At 33.4% G+C, this 19,621-nt stretch overlaps 1 protein-coding gene across 4 annotated transcripts in view; it reads right to left on the bottom strand.

Moving 5' to 3' along the window:
* Positions 1-19,621, bottom strand: part of LOC150095386 (lysosomal Pro-X carboxypeptidase) — a 276,707-nt gene that overhangs the window by 28,864 nt on the left and 228,222 nt on the right. For all 4 annotated transcript variants that reach the window (XM_090410434.1, XM_090410436.1, XM_090410433.1 and 1 more), the window contains 3 exons: positions 12,324-12,493; positions 5,169-5,333; positions 645-832 (listed from right to left, as the gene is read on the bottom strand). In XM_090410434.1, coding sequence (XP_090266560.1) covers positions 645-832; positions 5,169-5,333; positions 12,324-12,493 — 523 coding nt within the window. The remainder of the gene's footprint in view (positions 1-644; positions 833-5,168; positions 5,334-12,323; positions 12,494-19,621) is intronic.

Below are 19,621 nucleotides of genomic sequence, written 5' to 3'. Positions count from 1 at the left end.
TAATAATGTAAACTCTTCATTTAGTACTATCGCAACATCCATTCTGTACAGCACTTGAAATAATAATTTTAAAAAAATGTGAATAATATGAATGCATTTCACCAAGAACAGTCAAGTGAATGACTGACAAATGAAAGTCAACATCTAAGTTATGTGACAAATTTGAACAAGAACCTCATCTTCATCAATTTACTGATATGTACTCCCAAGGGGTGTTCAGGTTACTATGACAGCACTAAACGATTAAGTTTACATTATTATTAATCTCCTATCCACAATTTTCCTTCAAATTAGTCCATTACTTGTGAGCACTTCACTAATGCATGTCAACAAGAACTTACATCTCCTAAACAGTGCAAGCAGTGATGTAATGAACCTGAGAAGGCAGAGTAGGAGAAAGTAATAGGGATGGCAGCCTCAATTCCTTTAAAAAAATTTCAGCCATAGACATAGAAAAAAAATTTCTTTCTGGTTAAAAAAAAAAAATCTGAATTCACATGTTGCTCAAAACTGCAGATAATAGGAAAATTCTGTTTTCACATTTGGCATAAATGAATACATACAGAACACTAAAAGTGTGACAAAAACTATTGATCTTGGTTATCAATAATTCAAATTCAGATATAAAGATATTTGAAGAGTACCTGAAAATTATATTACTGGCATCAGAAATATTTCTCCCACCATACATAAGGAAAGCTTTGTGAGGCTCTGGAACAACATTCCAATTCAATTTACAAGCTTCTTCAACTTCAGTCAAATTCCATGGTGTGGGTTCAAACATATCATTCACACCATCAGAACAGAGTGGCATAACCATCTCAGTGCAAGCCTAAAAAAATATATAAATCAATGCTTACAAAACTGTTTTAAATTATACTATATTGAAACATGAAGCAAGTTCTTTTTTCCTTTATACTAAACTTTTTTTTGTAAGGGCATTTCACAGTATGCAAGATGCAACCAAAATAAGCACCTACTCGTTTTTTTTGTTTTTTTTTTCTTCTTCCCGACTGCAGTAGTTACTGTTCCTGGATAGGTTTCATTAAAATATCATGCTTGCAATCTTTATTAATATCACCATAACGCAAATTTTATTCTAAATAGATCACAGCTTTCAATGTATAAACATGAAACTACACTAGTGTCCAAAAGCTAAGGATGAACTACATTTTTATTTGTATATGAAAAAATTTTCATGACTATAGTGCAACCACACACGCAAGATCCCTCAACACTTCTGCATGTGGCAGAAGAAGGTGAATCTATTCCAATAATAAGATAATCAATGTGTTTCGTGGGATGAATGGTTATTATTAGATGTCGGAAAATTAGCTTATCTTTTATGAAAATTCTAATTTTTAAAGTGGTAACCATTTTGCTTGTACAATAGTTGGAAAATTTTACATATAAAGCACATAATTTCGTATGTTGGTAATGAATTCGTACATCGCCTTATTCCCTTCTCTCCTTCAATTGAGTGTTCTGTGCACACTCTGAGTTGACTCTTCTTGGCACACTGCCAGCTGAGGATCTCGCATCTGTGGTCGGACAGTACAGCCTAATGTGGACATAAATTTTGTTGGTAATGAATTCATACATCGCCTTATTCCCTTCTCTCCTTCAATTGAGTGTTCTGTGCACACTCTGAGTTGACTCTTCTTGGCACACTGCCAGCTGAGGATCTCGCATCTGTGGTCGGACAGTACAGCCTAATGTGGACATAAATTTATTGACAACATACTAATAAATTATATTACACAAAAATGTATTATAAATTAAATTGCAATACATTTTTGTCAAAAGTTATAAATTTCCTAAGGATGTTGTTAGGGAAATAACATACAGTGCTTACAGAAAACTATGCAGAGAGACATTTCATTATGGAATATATCCACCCCAAAACTGCGATGTAGCTCTCGCAACATTGTACCATGCTTAGCACCAAGCAATTCAGGAGTTCTTGAGGCAAACTGAACCACTTCTCCTTCAAAAAAAAAGGATAAGTTTGTTTGTTTTCTGGAGGAGAATTTCGAGCAGCAATGCATCTCCCTATTGTGTCCAAAACCCATGTTCTATGGGTTTGAGATCTCAGGAGCATACTGGCTACTTAATTTCATTAATATTCTCAGTCTATGACAGTATCCCCACTGCTGGTGTATGGTGTGGCATTATCATTGATAAAAATGAATTCTTTGCCTACAAAATGAATTCGATGCATCCATTAAGCATAATGCCCCCCCCCCCCCATCATGATTCCAGCACCTCCAAATCTATCCCTTTCAAGAACATTCTTGCAACAGCAATGGTAAGCAGTAGCACTTTCACACCAGATCAAGTGTCATCTAGAATTGGAGGAGAGACTAAAATGACTCATCTGTAAAGAGTAAATTAGCTCATTGGTATCTGTCAGTCCAATTTTTATTGATACAACACCACTGAAAACATGTTCTACGATGAGGTGTGGATAAAGGGATGCAATACCCTAGGCCTTTGGTCATATAGGTCTAATTGTTGCAAACATCTCTGCCACAGTTTGTCGAGATATTCGCATACCATTACTTCAATGCAGCTGATCTGCTGTGGCGTGTCAGTTTTGCTATTATAATCAAAAATCTGACTTCGTGCTTTGTGGGAGAGTGAGGGTGACCTCTTAGCAAAGATCTGGAACAGATTCCATTAGTTTGAAATGCTGCCAGAGCCTGGATACGATGCTATGCAAGATTCCAAACTCTCTAGCAACATCAGTAATTCTACAGCCTTCAAGCTTTTCAATAATTCTTCCCTGCATCAAATCATCTAGTAATGTCTTTGAAACATTACAAGACATCCAAGTTTGCAACTTTATTCTTTCATGAATAGAGATTCCTTCAAACACAATTTGCTTAGCACAGCCTTTTGTATTTTATACTGTTGAGTGCTACCACTCAACACTGAAAAGTATGGCCTTGCACAACATGGAATGGATACCATGTTGTGCAAGGTATCCATTCCATGTTGTGCAACATGGAATGGATACCAACCACAATATTCCATGGTCTAAAACATGCATACTCCATCATCCAAACCTAAATCAGAACAACTGACCCTCACTATCGAAGACATGGGAGTCTTCTAATCATACATCATTAATTTTTTTTTAAAATTAATAATACTATGTTCCATCAGTTATTCCCTTGCATGGTTTACATATCACATCACATGGCTCTTACTGTTTTAAATACTCCATTGTTCGTATTCTACTTTATATTCAACTATCTAATGCCACTGATGACCTGCAATTTGCAGGTTGAAATATATGGCTTTTAAATAAAAAAAGAAATATATTTACTTACTCTTTTCCTTGAGTTATCGTGTTAATTTATGAAACATAATTGATGGCATAAGTATTGCTAAAACAACCTAGATGACTATGTATACAATACCTGTCCTTGAATACATTTACAAAGCACTCAACACTCTCACAACTTATTCCACTCATTCAGCATCAATCCTGAAGCCGTGACTAATCACACTCTTAGTCAATTTCCATCAATGACCCCTTATTCTGTTCCTTCTAGCCATGCATTGAAAATTTTCCTCTGTATCAATCCATTAAACCCTTTCAGTTAAGTAAATATTTCTATCATATTCCCTCTTGTCTGCCTATCAACTAATATCTTCAACTCTGCTCTCAATCTGTCCTTGTAGGAAGCATTCCATAGAACACTTACCACAGTGGTCACTTCCCTCTGGATCCTCTCCACCACCTTATTCACAAGAAACCAAGATGACTATACCTGTGTACAGTAATCCTATGAGCTATCTTAGCCACTTTTATAATATACTCACTAATATAAATACTCAGCAATATAAAACTTATAATTAAAACTCATTATATAGAGCAATTACTTTACCTTACAACTGTCCTCAACATTTCAACCTCTATAACAAGGTCATCAGGAATATATATGATGACCTTGATAAAGACAAAAATGTCAAGAGCTATTTTTCTTAGCTGTAAGTAATTGCTCCAACACATGTAATTTTGTCTTCATAAGTTATACTCAGTGAATGCTGACCAATACTCCCAAATCCCTAGCTTTATCAATTTCCTAAAATGCAGTTCTGTCAATCAATGCAATATAAAACTTATAATTTTTTCATCATAAAATGCATGCATAACTTGGCACTTTTCCACATTACAATTTAAATAATTTTTCATGCTCTTTAACATCACTGACTCTGTGCTTTGACTCCTGCCATTTACAGGTACCAACTTTTGCATTATCAGCAAAAAACTCAATATTTCAATTTCATATCATTGATGTACAAATTAAATAGCAGGAGTCAAAGCACAGAGCTCTGCAGCACAACATTAGCTACCTGCCTTCTTCTGGATTCTGCTCCATCTACTTGTTCAGTATCTGTCGAGATACCTTCATATTCATGCTACCAGCTTTATGTTCATTTCCATTTGCCTTTAAAGTTGTTTTTGAGTTCAGAAACAACTTTTGAAGTGTGAATCACTTCTTAAGCATATAGCTGGATGAAATGTATATACAATTCACTGCATTCAAAGAATAAAAATTAATACCATTCCCGTTTTTGTTTTATATGAATCCAACCCACAAAAGGTTAAAAAGCCTATAATACACTAGTACTATGGTTAGATAGTCTTAAAATCTTGCTATAGAGACCAAACATGGAAAATTTTCAAGCCTTAAATAAATGGAATTGTGTTCTCACAGTGGATAATTAAATGGCTTTCAAATGAAACCCACAATGAGAGGTTATAATCCTATAGTGCATCATTATAGGATTAGAACATATAGTACTGATATACTTTAGAATTAGAAACTTACAGTACATTAGCAATGTGAATGGGCTCAGAGTTAGATAATCTGGAAATACTGCTCTAGAAACAAACTTTCAAGCCACTTCAAACAGGGTGGTCATTTCACACTATGCAATAAAATTCAACTGCCACCTAAGCATATTCATAAACATCCATACTCACACTGAGATTCAAACTCAGAACATGTTAAACAGATACACTATTCACTGTCAACCAGGTTGGATACTTACCTGGATACCCTATATATATTATACATATATTGTACTGCATATAGAATGAGAAAGTTACCACAGTTACTCTACCAAATTCTGGTATAGCAGACAAGTCAAACCTGATAGTTCCAGCCTTTTTCTCCCAGCGATGATCCTGCAGTCTCATTGATTTCATAACAAGGGATATCACCAGTGTAGTTATGAAAGACAGATACTGCTTTGTATATGTTATATAAAAGTTTTTCATCAGATGATGGTACTGCAGACAGATACTTGCAAGTTTCCTAAAAAGATAAGTACATTTCTTCAGAGATGCACATCAGTGTTCATATTTAAATTATATTTTACTCTAAATTTCAGAAATATGTCAAATATAAACAGTAAGCAAAACAGATTCACATTTTATCAAAACTGATATATTCAGAGTACAGCAAACCCAGACACAAGCTGTTACATTATATACCTCCTCCATCCTACTACCTATCCCAAAAATTAGGGTATTAGCTCATAACACTATTTGGACAAAATAAACTATGAATTTGTTAACTCAGATGATAGCTCTCTCTCTCTCTCTCTCTCTCTAGATTCAAACCAGCAGCAGCATCAGAGCATAAAAGTATCTATTAGAAATTTGAAACATGAAACAGTTCTCATGTAACAGAAAAGTAAAAATTAGTCACTGCATCCTTGGGATAACAAGTTCTAAAGTGAAATATCCTTTGGAATTACATAAAGGTAACCTGCAGTCAATGGCTGTAGAATCTTAAATTAGTTACCCAAATTTTGGGTAAATTAATTCAGCCATACTTGTCACATAAGGCTGCATTAATTAGGAGACTAGTCATGACTACAAAAATACTCCTACAACAACATATAATGCCTTTTATGTAGAATTGTTTTCTATGCTCTGACCCAATATGAAAGAGTATCCAAAGCACGGACTGGCAGATGCCTGACTTGACAATAGTGGTAGCTAATGTATTTGTGTGCTTTGAAGTTAATGGTAGCAATTTGTTTCAAAATGGCCAACTTGCAGACACATGTGCTTTATACATAGTATTTTATTTTGTAGGAGCTGTAGCTATAGACTAAAATGTGGCAAAGATAACAGTATAATATCATTGAGGCAAATAGTTCTGAGCTTAGGTGTTAATCTTTTAAGGATGCCATATTGTTGGATGGGCTGGTGACTTATGTATCTACTATTATTGAGTGTTGGCTTTCTATAAACAGAAAATTATAATGAAATAACTTGGAAAATGTGCAACTAAAGACAGCCAGAAAATATATGCAACTGACAGACATACAAACTATGCGGATGACTGCTTTATCATATAGTATTAATTAGTTTCTACCTGGCTATGACAAGCCATCAAGCTTATGTCAAGAGAAAAAGGAGATGAGTTAACTGAGATGTAGAAAAATGGATAGTTTATTCTTTTCTATAATGAAGCATGTTTTTGTTTGTTACCATTAGACTGCACTAAAGGTGATGCATTACATGTATCAAATTGCCAGCCTAGTTGGCTAAGTGGTTAGCACATCTGCCATTCAACCAACAGACTCTGGGTTTGAATCCTGCTGCAGGCTATGAATGTTTGTGATCATCTTTTGATGGGAGATGAAATTCATTGCTTAGCATGAGACAACTAGGAGGCCTGAAGTGGCTTGAAATTCCATGTTTGGTCTCCAGAGCAGGGTTTCAGGACCAGGTAAAAAATGAAAGAAAAAAAAAAGAAAGAAAAGAAAACTCCTTTATCCAACCACGGTATGAAAGTACTATAAGTTTACAATTAAACCTTTCATGGTGGGAGACACATTAAAAAAAAATAGCATGCAACTATACTATGAATTTCAGCATGGCCATAACAAGGGCTTTGGTTTCTAAGTATTCGTTGTGGAAACAGACTGGAAGAAATAGTGATACTGTGTAATTGTTTATACAGAACAGGATGGCAGAACCCAAACATATGAAAACCTTAAGATAACAGAACTGAGAAGATGCACTGGATACGGTTCCACTGTAATTTTTTTTTTATCATCTGTATATTATTGTGATATAAAATATTTTTATTTTACTTATTTTTTTGTATTTCATTTTTTATTTTATTATTATTTTTTACAGCAAAGGTCAGGCTAGTATAAACAATTAACAAAGCAGTTAGCTCTAGCTTATGTCTTGTTCATATGTATGTTTTCTGATGAAGAATGACCTTGATATACAGGTCGAAATGTCAAGTGCTATTTTCTTAACTGTAAGTAAAGTAATTGCTCAACATGTGTACTTGTCTCCATAAATTCTCCACAATAAATGCTGACCACTGTTTAACTTTGAAAGAAAGAACTGAATTAATGTGCTCAGATCTGATCACTAAGATTTGAAGGTGATGAAACAATGCTGAAGAGCATTAAAAAAAAACAGCTAACAAAAATGATATTGGTACTGCAGAATATTGATCACACGAACAGATTGAAGTAATATAATCTGCAGAGTATGGCAGACAGTCTGGTAAAAAGAGTAAAAATATCTCAATCATATCACCCCTTTCAAGAGAAGACAAAGGGATTATGATTAAGACATCTGAGCTGTTTAAAGATATTTACCAGATTAATGTTGGAAGATTTTTCATGTGATAGAAGTCCATCCAAGGAAGATGCAAAAGGAAGCAGTGAATAAGAAGGTGAAAGTTAGCTTTTTTGCATGGAATGTACTGACTGAGAAGGTAGTGAGAGCACCAACAATGAATGAGTTTAAGGGATAGGTTGTTTTGTCTAAGATGGATCTCCCATGATATCGAAATGCCAGGCTGGTTGGTTGTGTGATAAGCATATCTGATCTCCAACCAACAGGCTGCAGGTTAGAATCCCACTATGGGCATGGATGTTTGCGACTGTCTTTAGATGGGAGATGAACTTCAATGGCTGGCATAAAACCAGTGCTCTGCTTAATGGAGGCCTGAAGCAGTTTGAAAAAGTTCCATGTTTGGTCTCTAGAGCAAGGTTTCTGGACTATGCAAAAAAATAAATCATCAAAAAATATGTATATAAAATTAATACCAAAAAACGAAAAAATCCTTAGTCCACCAATGGTATAAATGTACCATAGGTTTAAAGTAACCTTTCGTGAGTGGAAGTCACATAAAAAGTAGCGCAATGGAGGCTTTGAATAATAATAATACCCCATACATATTTTCACAATATGTTTGAGGAAATGTGGAGAAGGGTAAAACTAAGTATCTGATAGGTTTCTGCTTAAGACATGGGTTAGTCATTACTAACACTATTTTTCAACATAAGCATAGTGTAATTTTTGTTAAAATTTATCCCAGATAGAAGAGTTTAATATTTTATATTACAAAGTCATTTTCAAATCCCATATGTGTAGGAGGTTTGAAATATGAAGTCATCAACTTAGGCCTGAGCAGAAAATTAATATTCCACTGAAATGAAAATGTGTACTCAAGTTTTGAAAATAACTGAAGTTGAACAGCTGTGTGATATTAACCCATACACCATATTATATGGTATATGGAAAGAATTAATGCATTGGAAATGTGCTGCTATAGAAAGATGGAAAAGATTAGTTATACAGAGAGAATATCAAATCAAGAAGTTTTAAGAAGAGTTGGGATGGAAAGAACACTGCTCAAGAATATTATGCAAAGAAAGACCAGATTTGCAAGTGTTGCGTCGTTCCTTATGCTTAATGTGCCCTTTCTTTATGTCTATCACAACTATATATATATTATAACTCTTACTTCTATCCCACACTTATTATTTCCAGGTTAATCCTTTCTTATGAATAACTATGGCCGAATCCCTGATAAGAGTGAAGCTGTTGTTTTGTGAGACAAAGAAATGCAAATGGCGGATGGCAATTTCTTTGTCTCAGCACTGGTTCTATCTCCCTCTTCAAATTCAGAGAAAATTTATTTGTATAAGCTGCGCCACCCTGAATCCTAGGATACTAAATTGTAGGACCAAGGAGATAGAACACAGTCAGCGTTCACTCTTCTCAGCTATAAATTTACAATTTTCAGTCATGACCTTAAATTATACAGTTTCCCACACTTTTGTGGTTCGTCATATCTTATGAGCAAATGCAGTAGGATGAAGTACAGGCAAGACAATTTTCACATTAAAACAAAACATTTTAATTATGGTTAGAATTCATATATTACACTGAGAAACACTTAGTTAATCATTTACTTAAATTATATATACAGCCTTAACACTCTTACATACAGTAATTATCCCTCTTCATGAATTTCTCTTTGAAACAAAATTACTAACATTTAATCACTTAGTCTCAATTCTCTACTCTAATCACTTAAATTTTACTCTTAATACTTATCGAATTCCATTCAAGATTCTCTTTAGCAATCCTATTCAAATTTTACACATATCTCAGATTTAAAATAAGAACATTCGTAATTCACTCTCCTTCAAGATACATTTATGAGACACTATTATATTTCGTTCTAAATCTATCAGCAACAGTTCAAAGAAATGTCTCTTAACACACACACATTAAAGTCTTCTCATTCAATTCTTTAGACATAAAGTTTTCACCTTACCAATTTGCTGGATATTCTACTTTGGCCGCTTCAATTCTTTCGTCAGACAACTACCTTATATGATCGCTTTTCTTCACACTTCCTCGGGATTTTCTATACGATTTCCCTCTATTCTCCAACTGGAATTATTCTGTAGTTTTCCACTATTAGGATCTGCTGTGCTTTCATTTCCGACTGGTAAGTTCTCTTGGTCATTCGGTCGTAATTTCCACGAACAAAGGAAACCCACGTGGAGGCTCCATACCAGCCAGACTTCCGTGGCACAGGAATCAGCAGCAGGAAAACGTCTAAAAAGCCTCGCTCATGGCGTTACATCTCCTTTTAAACACCGCACCGTTTCTCTCTTTCATCATCGATATATACGTCATGCTTTCACTACGTCGCACGGCACTTAGCGCCGCTCGCGGAATCCCTTTTAATCAGTTTCGATTACTGAGTAGTAAAGCCATTGTTTAACAACTAAGAGTGAATTCAAATGCAACCTTGACACACACACACACACACACACACACACACACACACACACACACACACACACACACACACACACACACACACACACACACAAAAAACAGCTTATTTTTTTGGCATTCTTAGAAAATCAGTTGGAGATGTGTGTGTGTGTGTGTAACATTTATCAATAAGCGCACCAGCATTCCCCTCACTAAGTTGGGATCTAGTTAGTGGGCATGACCTCAATGTTACTCCATATACCTCCATATACCAATGATTGTCTTTCACTGAATATAAATCCAATTCATAGTTCTGCTGACAATGGGTTTCCATATCTTTTTAACCCTGAAGAAAATTGGTTAAAAAGTATGCATAACAACAATTTCAGTCTTGCTGGATGGAATTTAATATTTCAGATTCAGTATGTTCATAAGAATATCTGAAGTGGTTCAGTTTTGGTATCAAATGATTTTTATTGGCAAAATTTAGAAACTGATTCAAACTTACAGTAATAATAATGCACTACACAGGGTGGATGCAATGTAAGAAAACAGTATTCAGAATCTCTATTATAAACTGTCAAATCATTTCAATTTTGTTTTCAGACTATCTGAAATTGCAAAAAAAAAAAAAAAATGTCTACAACACAATTTAAAAGGCCCTCAGTGCAAACAAACATTATGAATCTGATTCCCTATTTAAGCAACAGCTTAAAGTTTATACTAACATTAACTCTGACAATGTTTAGTCATGTCAGAGCGAACAAAAATTAAATACAAGTAAATGATTGCAGATAAAGATGTTTTCTTCCTGGAAATTCAGGTTTAATCCCAAAGACAAAAAAAGAAAAAAAACCAGAGAATATATGCAACTGACAGACAGAAACTACTTTTGCACAGCATTAATTAGGTTTCTATAAAGTGAAGTTATTTTATCATGACAGACCAATGCGCCTAGCATGTTAAGAGAAAGATTGGATGAAAATTATTATATTTTAACGCAAATCCTAAAAACTAAAGATTGCAAAACTATAATGCATTTAGTATTAGAAATCGGCATGCCCATCCATAGGTATGGATGCTTCTGAATGAGAAGTGAATTTTAATACTAAATATACTGGGACAGGGACTGAAGATTTAGGAAGTGTTAGAGCAAACCATTTCCCTGAATTTGAAAATTAGGATGAAACTGTTCTTGATTGCATTTGAGATACTGCTGAGAGCTGTACATAAGTCATATTCAAATACTGAATATTTAAATTTCAAATGCCAAGGCATATAATTTTTTTTTAACTTAAAGGATCCTGTAATTAATGCCAACAGCATGACCTGCTAGATCTGATTTGCCAGTCATGATGTTTAAGCACACTTTTGCTCTTCTTCCATAGTAATTAATATTATATGAGCAGAGAACGAAGATTCTGAAGTTGATAAAAGTAGTATGCTCTCCTAGGTGGTAGAGATATCAACAATCTTCTTTGATTGTTAAAAGATGACTGTAGATTGTTCTTCGTTAATACTGTAACTTTTTTTTTATGGGACACCTTTCACATATGGTATAATTATGCTGTCTGAGGTAATGCATTCTGTGATCCTATTGCAACTTTAATGGTTTATTTTCTTTGCCTGATGGTGGTGGTTTGTTGAATATGATTTTGCATTTTTTGAAGATTCATTCTTTTGTTTTGTAACTATCCGCTGGGCACAGCACAAATTAACAGCTTGAAACATTACGGCTTTTGAGAAGTAAGCTTTATGACACTTAATAAGGAAAGCCCCAGGGATGTACCGTTGATGTAGTAAGGTGCCTATGAAATGAATGGCAGTCTGCTAGAATGATATGCAAGAACAAAAGTAAAATTCAAGTTGCTTTATATTTTCTTTATGCTGCAGTATAATATACATGGCTGTAGTTACAAGTTATCAATAATAGAGTGTTCTATAACTGCTTATGTCTTTAGTCTATCAACTGAATGACAGCTTAAAAGGAGAAGAATGCATTCTGCATGTTTTCTTGACAAGCTGCAATGATTGGGGAGGTGGGAGTTAAAACCCGTTTCATTCTGATGTAAAATAATTTATAATTTTTAAATAATGTTAGAAAAGGAATAATCAATTTTTCATTACTGATTCAAAAAAAGAAAGAAAAAAAAAATATATATATAATCTACTGACTATAAATGTAAGTGAAAATGCCACTGGCCAATGTCTCTAAACAAACTACAATAATAGCACTCATGCTTACTTTAATGGGATTTGCAGGCAGAGGAACCAAGAACTTTGTAGGATATGGATAATCTGTCATGGCAAGATATGACCAAGTCTCGGACAGCCAATTTATGACATTTTTTATATCGCTTAGTGTCAACTGGTTACAGAAATTGAAATTGTTACTTAACCATTCAAGACCCTCTGCTATAAAAAAAATGAAAAAAGCACTCACTAATTAAAATTTGATGCATTTATCAGATAAAATGTGATAATATACATGTAACATGTAATACAAAACAATGCCTCATTTAATATATAATAAATGCACCATATTCACAAGTTCTGTATTTGTGATACTGACTATTCTCAAAAAACTTTCCATATCCATTTCATAATTATGAGGTAAAATTTCAATTATCTACATGCTGTCTATGAAGTGTGCTACTTGTAGTAGTGCTTCTCAATATAAAGTATATCTCAAAAGAGATCTACAGATAATAGCAAGTAAACTAATAGTGACACAAAACTCATTTGACTGTCCAAAGATAACTGAAAATGATTTTCTGTATTTTTTTTTTTTAAATACTCTTACACTTTAAGTGAATGAAATTGTGCAAGCATAACACTTCATATAAGAATAAAAACTCAAACTTTTAAGAAATTGTTTGACATCTCTTTAAATTTATGAGGTAATGAGTAAAATAGTATGCTGGCATAGAGAAGCCTTCAACAGAGAAAGATGGAAACAAATGGAAGAGGCCTATAACCATAAATAATTATAAAAAGGTCTTAGAAGAAGAATGTTTTGCAACTTGTCTTGGAAGACATAACTAATAGTTGATTAAAGACATAACAAATGCTGAACCAATTCAGAAGAAAATTGTTGATAGAAATATAGAAGCAAGGAAGTTTGAATTGGATTATGTTATTCCCTGCATTCTTTTAAAATGTTTTCTAGATGTGTTTAAAATATAATAAACATCAAATACTTGTTTGATGTGGACTTTGTCCAAACTTTTTGAATAAAGGTGGAAATTTGAAAGCATGTAAAGAGATATTCCTATCACATATCTGAAACTATTATCAGATATGTGATAGGAATATCTCTTTACATGCTTTCAAATTTCCACCTTTATTCAAAAAGTTTGGACAAAGTCCACATCAAACAAGTATTTGATGTTTATTATATTTTAAACACATCTAGAAAACATTTTAAAAGAATGCAGGGAATAACATAATCCGATTCAAACTTCCTCGCTTCTATATTTCTATCAACAATTTTCTTCTGAATTGGTTCAGCATTTGTTATGTCTTTAATCAACTCTATTAGTTATGTCTTCCAAGACAAGTTGCAAAACATTCTTCTTCTAAGACCTTTTTATAATTATTTATGGTTATAGGCCTCTTCCATTTGTTTCCATCTTTCTCTGTTGAAGGCTTCTCTATGCCAGCATACTCCAGCCATCTCCACTAGGTCATCCATCTCCTCTCTCTCTGGTCATCCTGACATTCATCTCCTTTCATAGCAAAACTTATATTAACTTATATATTGCAAATCATATAGCCAAGTGTGAGCAAGTGATTAAGAATGAATCTAATGACATTTCTTAAACATCTATTGATTGGTCCTTTGGAAATGGTATGCCAGATGGCATGAAGTTCAATAGCTCAGAAGCTATATTGTAAATAGATGTCAACCTGCTGCTCATGTTCAGACAGGCTTAGAGTGGAAGAATAATGGAATCCAGTTTCAGAAGGAAAAGATAAATGAAAATACCTAAAATATTTTCTTGCTTCCATTTTTCCTGAGAGAAACTGAGCAAATAGTTAGAACAAGTGTGTGACAGAAGAGTAATCAATAAATTAGATTGTTTTTCTAGTAACACTTTGATGAGATTAATGTATTGCAATCATTCAGCAATAATAGACAGAGAGAGAGAGAGAGAGAGAGATGAAATTCTGTTGTGGATTCATGCAAAATATATCCATCAATCTCAGTTTTCCCATGTAATATCTGAGTTTAACAAAGTCTATGAACACATGTGACATTAGTTTCAGATCACTTACGAGTGGCTGTCCAGAAATAGGTCATCCTCTACTTTGAGATCGATATAACTCCCTTCACTTGTGAACCAATCAAATACAGTATCCTTCTTAGCAGCTTGAAGATCTGGCATATGCAGATGATATAAATGTCATGAAAATACACTAATAAACAAGCAAAACTCTGCCTAAGCCTGTCCCAAGCCCGGATGAAAAAAGAGGAGGGGAAGGAGATACACCTCATTAAAAAATCCTGGGCTTAGCTTACCCCACTGACATTACCTGGCAATAGGTCCCCACCTAGGGTTACAAGTAAAGATAATCAATGGTTCTAGAAGCAAAAGAGGTCATAAGCCCCAATGGTAGTGGAAGCAGAAGAGTTATCTTCTATAGCATCTGTTCCCCAGGTTAGGGGTGGCCTGAAATTATTAACTACCTGGCAGATAGGTATAAAATGCACATCCCAAGCTGTCTTGTCAACGAGGGAGATTAGACCAAAATCACTCATGATGAAATGAAAAGGAAGAATAAAGGCTGTAAAGCCCAAGGTCAGAAAAGACAGCATTCCAGATAAATGAAGACAATGTCTTAAACCTGAAAAGTAGGACCTTGTTAGATGATAAATCTGGATAAACAACCGGAAAAAAACTGAAAAGGACAACTCAAAAGGATTAACCTTAAAACAAAGTAAGAAACCCAAACAGAGAAATTTACAAATAGGAATATTTAATTGTAAAACATTAAAAACAGAAGATCTTGTCATTCTCGAAGAAAAGCTTAATAGGATATAATAAGATTAAGTGAGGTAAAAAAGACTGATTAGGAATTTATACAACTTAAAAGTGGTCACTATTTTTATCATTATGGAACAAATAAAAAAATACAATTTATAATAAAAAAATCTCTTAAAAGAAATAAATTATGTATCGAACAGAACTGCCAAACTCACATTGAAAATCAACAACAGATATAAGCTAAAAATTATACAAATCTATGTCCCAATGCCATCTTATTCAGACAAGGAGAGTTTCATGAGGATATGCAAAAAAAACAGTAGATAATAAAAAACATTTTTTGGTCATGATGGGAGACTAATGCAAAAATAGGAAAAAACCTTTTCCAAATTAAAACAATTGAAACTCATGGGTTAGGGGAGAGAAATGAAAATGGAAATATTTTAATAGAATTTACAGAAGCCAACAGACTATGTCATGAAAACAGTCTTTAAAAAATGCCCAAAATAAGAATTGAACATGGAGAAGCCAAACAGAGAAGTCAAAAATGAAATAAACTATATCCTCTGCAACAGGAAATGTATAATACTGATGTATCAGTCAAAAAAACACTTTCACAGATGTATCTGTGAAAGTTTGTTTTTTTTATTCTTTGATGATATACTCTTAAAATTATTTGCAGATGTTACTATATCTGTTATTGCTTGATTTAGTTTATCAACAACGTCTTCAAAAGTGTTTATCTAATTTTTTTTTATTTATTGTTTCAATATTCTTTTTGTTTTTCCATTATTGTCTGAGGGTCAAGTTTTTTGGTTGTATTTACTAATTTTTTTTATTTCTGATTTGATGGGCAGCATAACTTTAGCTCTTACCACACAAAATAATAGAAGTAACTCCAATATTGAAAATAATTTTGAACTACCAATAACTTATAAAGAAGTACATGAAGCTATATACCAAATGAAAAATAGAAAAGCTCCAGGAGAAGATGAAATCCAAATTGAGTTGATAAAGATTGCCAGTAAAAATTAATAAAACATCTAAGAAACCTTATCAACTTATGTACTGATAAAGGGAAAATCCCTATAATCTGGAATAACGAAATATTAACATTAATTTATAAAAAAAGGAGATAAAGAAGAAGCCAAAAATTACAGACCAATTAGCTTATTATCAGTTCTGTATAAAATACTTACAAAAATAATAACTACACCTATTCTGGATTTAAAACAACCAGTAGAGCAGGCCGGATTCCGAAAAGGATATAATACAAATTGACTATATACATGCACTGAGGCAAATCATGGAAAAAAACAGAATATCAAAAACCTCTGTTTAGCATTCACAGATTATGAAAAAGCCTTTGCAGCATCAAAACTTCTGCAATAATAGAAACTAGAAAATCAATAGTGAATGGAACTGTTAAAAGAAATATACAAAAATGGAACAGTAACTATAACACAAACAGAAAGTAACAAGATCCCTATATAAAAGGGGATAAGACAGGGAGATTCTATATCCCCTAAAAATTTTACAGCAGCATTTTAGGTGATGATTCAAAAAAGCAAATGGATTAAAAAGCATGACAATTAAAAGTGAAAAATTAACCATTTTGAGATACACAGATGATATTGTATTAATTTCAGAATCAGAACAAAACCTATAGGAAATGATAAATATACTGAACACAGAAAGCAAAAGTTATGTTCAATAGGTATTTATGAGCAAAAACAATAAAACTTGATGAGCCAATAGAAACGGTCTCTCTTTATATGTACTTGGGCAACTTTTTGACGTTGAAAATGGATTACAGAGCAAAAGTAAAAGAAGAATAGAGTTAGCCTGGTATTCATTTGGGGAAATTGAACTACATCTTCAAATATAACTTGCCCATCTGCCTGAAAAGTAAAGTATTCAACCAATGCATATTACCAGTATTCACCTATGGCTCAAAAGCCTGGGCACTAACTAAACAAATGAAAAAACAAATATTGGTGATGGAAAGAAGAATGGAGAGAATCATCCTAGGAATAACACTAAAGGATAAAAAGAGGAAGGAATGGATCAGCTCACAGACAAAAGTCTTGGATGCAACAGAAATTGTAAAAGCATCCAAATGGAGATGGCAGGACATCTGGCTAGAGGAAAAGACAATAGATGAACCAGAAAAGTAACAGAATGGATATAACTGGAAGGAGAAGACAAGGATACCCAAAAATAAGATGGGCAGATGTAATAGAAAAACTGGCTGGAAAGAGATGGATGGCAGAAGAAGAAGACTGGAAGATCACAGGGAAGGCCTTCATTCAGCAGTGTATTGAAACTGAGAAAGAAGAACAAACAAACAAAATAGTAGAAAAAGATTTTTCTTAAAATAATTATTAAAACAAATTCTTAAACTGAAGCAAATGCCACAAAAAAAAAAAAAATTGATGAACATGCAGTAGAAATTAAGACTTCTACATACTTAAAAGTGAAATGTTTATTACATTTGAAGAACTAAGGACATAATGTAAAAATTGACAAAAGCAATTACTGCTTTCAGATATTAAATAATATATCAATTATCCAAATTGCATAATAAAACTAAAATAAAGATCTTCGATAGCAATGTTAAGACTATTATTATATCAGATATATGGAAACTGACCAAAAAACAGGAAGCTTGTTTAAAAACTTGAAGTTTTTAAACAAGATGTCTGCATTAAATATTAAAAATATTTTTCCACCAACATGTACAATGACTTATGTAACTGAGCAAAAAAGTACCATCAGTGGGGGGAGGGATGAAATGGAATGGATTAGTACTGAGTGAGAATGGACAGAACAGAAATTTCAAGGGTAGCTCTGACATAGATTTGGGAGGGAAAAGGGAAGGCTTAAATTAACTTTGCAGAGAAATGACAGTAAAGGAAAGCAGAATGACTATCGGGAGAACTGGAGAAAAACAGAAGTAATGGCACAAAACAGAAGTATCTTGATAAAATGGATCTTGGCTTTATGTGCTATGAAGAGGTAAGTAAGAAAACTAAAATGTTTGTTGATAAAAATAAATAAAATAAAATAAAAAAAACAGTGACAAGATCAAACTTTTTCCAAAAAAAGTTCCTGATTTAAGCAAATATATTGAGTTTGGAAAACTGCCAGCCTGGTTGGCCAGTTAATATATCTGCTCTCCAACCAACACGTTATGGGTTCAAACGCTGCCATAGGCATGGATGTTTGCAAATGTCTTTAGCTGGGAGATGAATTTCCTAATACAGTGTGAGAACCAACTGTTATTGGATGCTGAAGTAGCTTGAAAAAGTTAGTACTGAGTACAACGTATAAAGCTATAGGTTGTCCTTCCAACCTATAGCTTTAAAGATTGGAAGGACAGCCCTCTTTGTGTATCACTGTTAAGTCATGAAAAAGAAATGTACCCAAAATAAATAACATTTTAAACAATACTTATCCTATTTGATAACTTTATCTAGTGAAAAGTTTAGATGCTTTTAGCAGGATTCTGTTATAATCTACTGTCTATAACTACAGTGCTTTTCCTTCGTAAGCTTTAGATATCAATAAGTGGAGGTTCCATTTAAAGAGAGAGAGAAGTTCAGCTTCAGAAATGTAGGAAGAGGAATTCAAACTGTAGCTTGCTAACATCATCTTTAAGTGCCATCTCAACAGTCCCTCAGCACTCATGTCATTCAACTTTCTGATGTCTGCCAGATAAGATTTTCTTCGTTTTCCTTGTCCTCTTCTTCCATTTATCTTCCCAATTAAAATCAATTGAAGTATCTTATATTTTTCATTACGAAGTAGGTGACAAAGATATGCAGTTTCTCTTCTTTTTATAATATCTAAAAGTTCACGTGATTTTCCTATTTGTTCTAGTACTTCTTGATTGGATGTTTTTTCTGTCGATGGGATTTTTAACATTTGTATGTATAACCACATCTCAAAGGCTTCAAGTTTTTTTGATTTTTTTAAATTGATGTTGTTTTCAAGGTCCAAGTTTCTACACCGTATAGATTACACACAGCATTTAACTGTGTGTAATCTAAGCTCTAAATTTAAATTATGGTTTCACAGCATTGATTTCATCAGGAGAAAATTTTTTTCTTGCTATTTCAATTCTAACTTATATTTCAATTTCTGGATTGTATTCCTCATTTAACCAGCATTCGAGAGTTAAATTTTGTCACTCTATTTGTTTACCATTTAAAGAAAGTGCTGAACTAAGAATTGGTTTCTTGCTTATGACCATGAATTTAGTTTTGGTGATATTTATTCATAATCCCATTTTTTCACTCTTTGTTCACTAGTTTGAGAAGATTTTGACGATCCTGAATATTGTCAGCCAGGAAAACTGTGTAACAGCATATCGAATGTTACTGATGATTTCATCCATTTACATTAATCCCTTCCTCTCTTCCTTTTAAGATTTTTTGAAATATGGCTTCTGAGTATATGTTAAAAAGGAGAGGTGATAGCACACATCCTTGCCTTACTCCTCATTTGATGTTAATGGAGTCAGTAATAACGTCATCAACTTGAACAGATGCCT

The sequence above is a fragment of the Typopeltis vanoorti genome, chromosome 20 (genome assembly GCF_054136105.1).
Source record: "Typopeltis vanoorti isolate ZY-2024b chromosome 20, IOZ_Tvanoo_1.0, whole genome shotgun sequence".
In the NCBI taxonomy this organism is placed as follows: Eukaryota; Metazoa; Arthropoda; class Arachnida; order Uropygi; family Thelyphonidae; genus Typopeltis; species Typopeltis vanoorti.
The sequence above is the reverse complement of the archived record's forward strand: the minus strand, read 5'-3'. Positions and strand labels throughout refer to the sequence as shown.